This window comes from Seriola dumerili, unplaced genomic scaffold (assembly GCF_002260705.1).
Source record: "Seriola dumerili isolate Sdu_G_001 unplaced genomic scaffold, Sdu_1.0 BDQW01000081.1, whole genome shotgun sequence".
Lineage (NCBI taxonomy): Eukaryota > Metazoa > Chordata > Actinopteri > Carangiformes > Carangidae > Seriola > Seriola dumerili.
In genome coordinates this window covers 3,742,251-3,751,078 of record NW_019174336.1, presented here as the reverse complement: position 1 = coordinate 3,751,078, position 8,828 = coordinate 3,742,251, and the positions used below count along the sequence as shown (strand labels likewise).

At 41.7% G+C, this 8,828-nt stretch overlaps 2 protein-coding genes across 2 annotated transcripts; both read right to left on the bottom strand.

Annotated features, from left to right (window-relative positions):
• Positions 1-3,263: 3,263 nt before the first annotated feature.
• Positions 3,264-4,808, bottom strand: brcc3 (BRCA1/BRCA2-containing complex subunit 3). Its single transcript, XM_022744403.1, has one exon. It carries the CDS (start codon positions 4,735-4,737, stop codon positions 3,955-3,957), a length of 783 nt encoding a protein of 260 aa, XP_022600124.1. The 5' UTR covers positions 4,738-4,808; the 3' UTR covers positions 3,264-3,954.
• Positions 4,809-5,382: 574 nt separating this feature from the next.
• LOC111221079 (E3 ubiquitin/ISG15 ligase TRIM25-like) lies at positions 5,383-7,835 on the bottom strand. Its single transcript, XM_022744402.1, has one exon. The coding sequence runs from the start codon at positions 7,644-7,646 to the stop codon at positions 5,970-5,972; it is 1,677 nt and encodes a 558-aa protein (XP_022600123.1). The 5' UTR covers positions 7,647-7,835; the 3' UTR covers positions 5,383-5,969.
• Between the last annotated feature and the right edge of the window lie 993 nt (positions 7,836-8,828).

The following is an 8,828-nucleotide window of genomic DNA, read 5'->3' as shown; positions in this document are numbered from 1 at the left end:
GTTGAGCTTGTGACCAGCTCGAGCTGGATTTTCCTATGTATAAATAAACTCTCATTGACAATGGGCCCGTCTGAGATCTAAGATAGGATTACCTGCTGTGATGCTGGTACATGTAAATAAAGGAAATTCTAATTTTCCTGCCTGAAGTGTGTCCTGGATTCACTCATAAGGTGACACTGGAAAAAGTTAAAAAAAAAATCTGTATAATGGGGTCCATGTGGTAAAGGCGGAGTCAGTATGACTTAGTTATACAGGTGCTGAGAAGAGCCCTTTCTGTGCCTATTAGCTGCACATAATGACAGTGTTGCCATCTTGCCCCATATTTTATAAGTGCAGATCCTTAAATTCTCAGCCTGCACAGTAACAGTATCTGACAAATAAGTGCAGTGGAGTTTAAAGTATATTTAAGTATATTTCCCTCAGTATTAGGCAGTGCAGCACTTAGTAAATGTTACAGTCCACAATAGTTTTTAGGCCACAAGTTGAACTTGTCCAGTTCTGAAAAAGACAGAACCCCAGCTGATCACTGCTATGCCTCACCTGACTATGCGGCCTGTGTTTTATGCTCTGGGAGTCTGCAGTGTCTTACTTAGTTACCACTCACTGTGAATAGCTCTAGCCTCACTAAGAAGTGCTTCCTTTAAAGAAACGTGTCTATTAACTACCAGTTTCACTGATGTATGGCAGGTGATGAGTGAAGATCAGATCCCAACAGAAAACTGAAGTGAGTCAAGTCAAAAAGCTTCAGAGGAGGCTGGAGCAGTAAACCACATTGCGGAGGCTGAATAATGATAACTAATAGAAGTCAAAGGTCTTCAAACAACAAACAGACAATAGTTTAAAATGAATTAAAACGACTCCACAGAAACACTGCAGGTCAACAACAAGACACAAAATTGAAAAAACAGAGGTGAAAAAATGATAGAACTGAGAAATAGGTCTAAACACATGTGAGAACACCAATCAACACAGATGAAGACGATACCTGACACCAAGGGGAAAACCAAGCCAAGGGGGACACCTGGTGGTAAAACTCAGACATGACTAAGAAGTCCAAACAAATAAACAGTGAAGGAGCCAGAACAAAATAATGCACTGAACTGCAGCACGGAGAATTTTGGAGGGCACTATATCATGGACACAAATGTAGTGCACTGTAAAGTAAATGGAGTGATTTCAGACACCAAGCATGAAATGGATGCTGGGTCTCAGGAGCTGAACTGGAGAAACAAATATTCTTCATCCATCAAGAGCAGTCAGCTGTGTGAACAGATAGAAACTGTAGCATCACAAGCTTCAGAGGCACAGATTTATTTGACTTTGTTTTATTTCTGTCTGCATACATGGAGAAATGTGTGTCTCAGAGTAAATCAAAGTCATACAGTGGGAAATGTCTGACTCTTGTAACCTAACTGACGTTATTGACTTGTTAAGTCAAATGTTATTGGCATGGCCTTTTGTAATATGAGGTATGTTGTGTTTTTTTTGTCCCAAGTGTAAGTCAAGTTTCAGGTCAGATTATGTCAGCAAGTTAACTTTAGTAGGAGCTACTATAATAATCAACACCTGACAGCCACAAAGACTAGTTTGTGAGGTGCAGCCTGTACTGATTAAGCCGTGTGTTAGACTCCGCCTTAGTTATAGCGTTAACGAGGCCTCAGTTTGAACCTACTCACAGCTGGTGCTACTGGAAACCACATACACACGTACAGCGTACATATCAGCACTGTTCAAAAAGCTGTCCTCTGCAAATATTCATCAGTTCTGCTTTACTTTCAACACCTGAAACGGTTACCTAATATTTGAAAGTGAAGAGTAAGTTTTATTACCTCATTGTTTCAGAACTAAAGTGCAGTGACAGTGAAGTCTGTGTATCTTTGGGTCCCAGTGTAGTAACAAAATATGTTTTATTTTACAGATGCTCACATTCAGTGAAGAACACACATCAGGTTTTAAATCTGTGCTGAGACAAGACAGAGCAAAAAAAAGGCAAAGCATATAAACAGTGAACGGGTGAACAAAAGTCAAATGGCATTGATGGTATGCAACCACCCACACATACTTTACATCTCATGACCTTCATATACATTTTACAGTATCTACAATAATCACTTTCATTAGTCTAAAGGCACATTGTCTTTGTCACTCGCCCATCAGCAGGCTGGGTCAGCTCTGACTGAGAGCGATAACTCTAGTTTTGAGTGTTTTTACCCATTTACCATAAATTGCTTAATGTTTTCCACCATCATTTCCTTCTAATTTACCATTTGTTTCTATGGTTAACATTTTCCATCCAGTTACAACCAGGTAAGAACATTTTATTTTTGTGGATGCATGTGGGTACCTAAAGATTACAGCCATACGTGACAGTTAAACATGTCATCCTAAACCCATGACCATTCATCTGCTGCTATAACGGCCACTCCTCTGGTTCCAGGCTTTCAGAGGAGCATTAGTGAGGTCGTACACTGAAGCTGGCTGATAAAGTCTAGCTCTTAAATCTCATGTTCCAGTTCATCCCAAAGCTACTGGATAGGGTTGAGGTCAGGAGTTCTTTTACAGCAAACAGGGAAACTATTTCTTTATGAACCAGGCTTTGTGCACAAGGCCACCTGCCATGGTGAAACAGGAAAGGATCACAACACAAACTGCTGTGTTTGTCGGGAGCACAGTATTGTCTAATATATAACTGCACTATGTGGCATTACACTTTCACTTTGTAGAAACTAACAGGTCGAGGTCAAAGCACACTAACAAATGTGGACTGTGGTGACCATTTACTTTTGGCCAGGTAGTGTATTTGATCAGATAAATTCTATAAATCCAATATTACCTGATCATTTGCAGCGCTGTCCCCCTAAGCACAGACACAGTATTAAAAGAGTAAGTGACACAGTCTGAAACTTCTGCTTTAAATCTTTACTCTGCTGAAATCAATGGAAACCAGCAGCAGCTTGGAAGAAGCGCTGGATATGATGTGAAACTGTTCAATACTGTGTGCACAAGTTATGAGAGGATGAATTTATTTCTAAAGCAATAAGGTCAAACATCATCATCATCATAGTTTTTAGCTTCCAGTTGTGGTGACTTGCTGCTGTTCTTCATCTCATGTGACAGAACATTAAATATCAGAAGGTCTTTGGGTTTTGGATTGTTTGTCAGACAGAACCAGCGGAGGTCACACTGGGCTTTAGGATATTGTGAAGAGCATTTTTTAAAAAAAATATTTTACAGACCAAGCAATAATCAGATAATTGAGAAAATAAATTGGCAGATTTAATCTATAATTAAATGCCAATACCTTTTGATACCTCAGTTAGACAAATCTTTTTCTTTTAACAAAAACTCTTTGTCTCATCTCAAAAAGAGCTTTACAAGAACTTTACCACAGTAAGATACAAACAGGTTTTCAAAGTAATTATTTAAATCAGGAACTATCTGATCAAAAAATAATACTAAGCCAACTACAGCAAGGACACATCTGACCCGACATTAGTTACCAGCTGTAAGGATAACAAAATTGTAACAATGAATCGTCAATTAAAAAAGTAATCTGCAACAATTTTGATAATGGATTAATAAGAGAAAAATATTTTCCAAACTGCCAATAGTGTTCTGGTTGCAGCCTCTCAGGTGTGAGGATCTAAAGCTGTTTGAGAGCATTTGTACACTGAACATCTTTGAGTTCTGGACTCATCACCACACAAAACAAGACATGTTCTGGGCTCCGGGAGTTTCTGATGGAAAATTTTAACTATGATCTGGCATTTCATAGACTGTAATGTCAAGACTTCTTGTAAGGTACCAAAAAAGAATCGATGTTCATTAAGGTGAGAAAGTAGTAACGAAGGTAAAACAAGTAAACAAGTGGGTCATTTCCCTCTCTCGAACAACAGACAAAGAACTGATAGCGGTCTCTGGACTGTCCTCCTCCACCCTCCGTGTCCTGCCGGCTCACAGAGCAGCCAGCTCCTGCAGCAGCCTCTCCTTCTCCTGCTGCAGCTCCACGATGCTCTGCTTGTTCTGCTCCAGCCGGTCCTCCAGCCACTGCAGCAGCGGCCCGCTCACCGCAGACATCTGGCTGCACAGGTTCTTGGTGAACACAGAGCCGTTGTGGATCTTGGTGACCGGGTCCAGGTGCGCCAGGCTGTGGATCTTGCGGTACGTGTCCTGCTCTTCCTGGCACAGGATCCGCGGCAGCTCTACGGCCGACTCCAGGCACACCTTGCCGATGGCTTCGCGGGGCACGACGTGGATCGGGATCTCCACCCGCTCGTACTCGGAGCCCTTCTGCGCCTGCACGGACTGGAAGCAGGTGTACAGCACCCGGCCCGTCTTGGTGTTCTTATCCTCGATGAAGCAGGAGAAGATGAGGCCCACGAAGCACTGATCCAGCATCTGGTACATGGCCTGGGTCCGCACGTCGACGTGGGAGGGCCACACGGTGATGTGCGGGTGGGAGTGGTACCAGCCGACCACCCGCATAGGCCTGCCCGTCATGTCGGCCAGCCTCTCCGCCTCCGTGGAGGCCGCTGACAGCTGCTCCGGGGAGATCTCCACCCGGTCCTTCCTCTTGTCCGAGCGGCGGAGGATGATGACGGAGTGGATGTGGACGATTCGGCTGATTTCCACCTCTCCGATGCACAAACCCATCACCTCTTCTTTCTCTGTGCTCAGCGCGTGATTCATGCACACGAGGAAGGCGTCTGACTCCAGGTGGACGGCGCTCACGGCCATGGTTTTAGTCAGATTGTATTGACGATCCGGGCGAGGGCGAAAACATAAACACAAACAGGCGCAGCGCTTCACTTCCGTGTTCTCAAGTGCTACACCAAAACATTCCGATCTGCTACATCAACAAAGGTTCCACTTACCTTTTGAACGTCGTTATTTTTGTAAAAACCAAATGAGCACGTCAAACTTTCTGTGTTACCATGTTATGTACATTTCATCACATTTATCATGAGACCATCTTGATAACATAGGTTATTTGTCATATATGATAAATAAATAAATAAATACATAAATCAGTAAAAAAAAATTATACTATAATAAAAGGGCAATACGTTCAAAAGGCAAATTGTACTTAAATATCAAAAGTTAATTTTAATATTGTATTAATTACAACTACTGTTGGGTATTAAACAATGCATTACACTGCTTTTTTATGCAGAATCTTAAGCTGTCAGATAAATGTTTCTAAAAGCATGTTTGTTTTTTTGAATAAAATGAAAGTAACCAAATAATGTACAAGTTCATCAAAACTGTACAACAAACCGTAAACTCACAATTTTAAGGCAGCTGTTTGCTTTAAGTTGTCTGTGTTCTGTATGAAGTGCAATCCAGAGTGAACATCATGATCAAGAGGCCAAACTGTCAATATTAAGTTTATTTATTAATTGTGATAACTGTACACAATCCAATCAGATTTATATTTAAAAAATCACATTAAATCTTACTTTAATCCACAATGAAAGTGCAAATGTTCATTTGATCTGTGCAATAATTGCACTATGGCTTTGCTATGCTGAAAGTGCCCTTCAAGTTCCAAGTTTATACCTGAAACCAATACTTTGTAGTAGGAAAGAGTTTATTAGTGTGACAGAAGCAACTCTGAACATTCATCAATCCAGTATAAGTTTTTTTTTTTAACGATTATTAAAAAAAAATTCATAATATTCTTTCCAGAGAAAGAGGAACAGCTGCAGTATCCAAACAATGCAAAACCTCCCTGAAGTACTTCATGAGCCAAAACCACAGTAATGTCTGCTGACAGATGCATTTGCATGGCTTTATGTTTAGGTAATAGTTATGCAGTTGTGGCTCATATTTCCTGAATTTAATGATAAATGACATAAATCAAAGTAAAAGAAAAAGCAATAACTGTAATTAAATCAAATCAACAATTAGTGAATCATGAAGCAAGTTGAATCTCTGACCTACGCCCCTCACTGCCTTTAAACTTCTGTCTACTCAAACTTGCAGAGCTCAGCAGCAGATCCATCCCCATTGAAACCAAAAACGCCAAGTCCCTGATGGAGAGGCTGAGTGAATGTGGTCTGGACTCTGTGGAGGAGAGTCATGGTTTCAGAGACGCTGTAGAAGGACAGAACACCTGCTCTGTGATCCAGGTACACTCCTACTCTGGAGGACTGAGGGCCTGAGATAAAAGTAATAATACTGTTATGTCTGAATTCATAGCTGTTGTTGAAGCACTCTAAAGCCCACGACTTATCATCATTTCCAAATCCACTTTCATATCCTGTTCTGCTGATGTCCTTGTATGTGACTGCTACTGAAACTTCGTATCTGCTTCTCTCCACCTCCCAGTAATGACGTCCACTCAGGCTCTCTCTGCTCAGGACCTGAAACATGTCAGTGAATCTGTCTTGGTGACAAGAATACATCTGTTTGTCACTCATCACTGTTGCTTTTCTGTTCCCCTCAGATAATAGCAGCCGTGTATTTGCCGTGTTTGGATCCAGTGTGATTTGTTGTGAATATCTTAAGAATTCAGCTCTGGCCTTGGGCTCTGCTGGCGGCAGTAAAACATCCACTTCAGTCTCTGTCAGTGAGATCTTGGTCCATACATCACTAAGAATGTCCTGTAGTTTATCTTTGACCTCTGACACAGCTGCCATCACATCCTCAAAGTATCGCAGAGGACAGATATTGATGCTGGCTGCATTTGTAGATTTACTGAGACATGACAATGAGGGGTAATTATGTAGAAACTGAATGTGGTCCTCTGTGTGTAAGAGCCGCTCCAGCTCAGTGTCTCTCCTCTTCAGCTCAACAAGCTCCTTCTGCAGCTTCTCCTGAAGCTCTTTGGCCCGACTGACTTCTGTTTTCTGCCGGGATCTGATCTGCTGCTTCACATCAGAACTTCTATTCTTCAGAAGACGGACCAGCTGAGTGAAGATCTTCTCTGTGTTCTTCACAGCTTTATCAGCAGAGCGATTGGTAGCCTCCACCTCCTGCTGAAGCACCTTCACATCTTTCTCCCTGTCCTGGATTCTCTGCTGGATCTTCTGTCGGCTCGTTACAAGCTCCCCCTGCCTCTCACACCGCTCTGCTGAGGCCAAGACTGTGTTGTGGTCTTTATGTTCATCCATGGAGCAGAGATAACAGATACACTGCTGATCAGAGCGGCAGAAAATCTTCATCGCTATACCATGACGAGTACAGATGTTCTCCTGGAGCTTCTTGGAGGGGTTGACCAGCTTGTGTTTTTCAAAGGCAGGAGATTCATAGTGAGGCTGGAGGTGCTGCTCACAGTAAGACACCAGACACTGCAGACAGGACCTGAGAGCTTTCAGTTTTCTCCCAGTGCAGAAATCACAGGCCACATCTTCAGGTCCGGCATAGCAGTGATCAGCTGGAGCAGCTTGGAGTCCAGTCTTCTTCAGTTCCTCCACTAAATCTGCTAACATGGTGTTTTTCACCAGGACAGGTCTCGGTCTGAAGGTCTGTCTGCACTGAGGACAGCTGTGGATTTCTTTCTGATCCTCTTCGTCCCAGTGGCTGTTAATACAGTTCTTGCAGTAGTTGTGTCCACAGGGAATAGTCACTGGATCCTTCAGTAGATCCAAACAGATCGAACAGCAAAGTTTTTTCCGATCCATCAGGTTTTGTTGCTGCGCCATTTCAACTCAGAGAAGACAGTGGATGTAAAATAGTTTCACTTTCACATACAAGATAAGAAATGTGAACTGATCCAAACTGTAGCTTGGTTCCCTTTCTTCATGTTCATTTGCTGATCTGCAGTGAATGGGGCTTCCCTTTACATCATGTTGATTACACCCATCTGTACACGGACAGATCTGCGAAAGAGGCGGGAAGCAGGAAACATCTGGACTGAATGGGACTGTCTGTTTTTTGGAAAGCAGGAAGATGTGGGAGGAGCTATCATGTTCTGATCCATTCCAGGAAGAGGAGTGACTTCAGAGAGGCACCATGTGTTTACAGCTCCTGTTTACATCATGAAGAGTGTGAGGCATAAAACCGGAAAAGTTCAACATAACAACACCCATCCCTTACAGTACACAGCTAAAAGTTATGTGACGGATATATTGAGCCAGTCCTCTCAGTTTTTACAAGTTTTGTCTGTTTGGAGCAGCTGTGACTCAGTTCAAATTCCCCATGACTGTGTCCTCAGGCAGAACCTTGTCACATCAGCCTATAGTGGAGACAATGATCATATTCTAAATAATCACAATATTATGAAATGTGTTCTACACACTTCATTTATATTTTATGAATAATGAACAGTGTCTTTATATTCTCATATAGAAAAAAAAGGTTTTGTAATAGATTCTTTGAGAGTACTTGTATGACAGATATGGTATATAAAACTGATATTATACTTTATTTAAATCTATAGCAGGATATAAAATAACTCACTTTTAGACTTCTTGTCCATTATAATGTTTGTTGATTTTGCTTTGGGGACTGATTTACTCATTAGAGTGGAAAGGTCCTTTACTTTGGTTCTTTTGTTTGTTTCATGATCTTCCTTGCAGCCTGTAAACCAAAGAGCAAATGTAAGAGCTTTCAACTGTTCCACTCCTCCTCAGTTTGGTTTGGCTTCCTTGTCATATCTGTATTTCACCACCACATGTCCCCCTTGGCATATTTTTCATTTAGTGGCCATTATAGTCCTCACATGTTTAATTTCTTCAGTTTGTTTAGTTCATTGGTTTGTCAGCTCTGTTTCTGCTTTTGTTAAATCTCCTGATGTTAACTTTTTTGTTTTGCTGATTTATCACTTTACCTGGACAAAAGATAAGCTAACAGGATACAGAGATATTGAAACCTCAAAGCTAAGC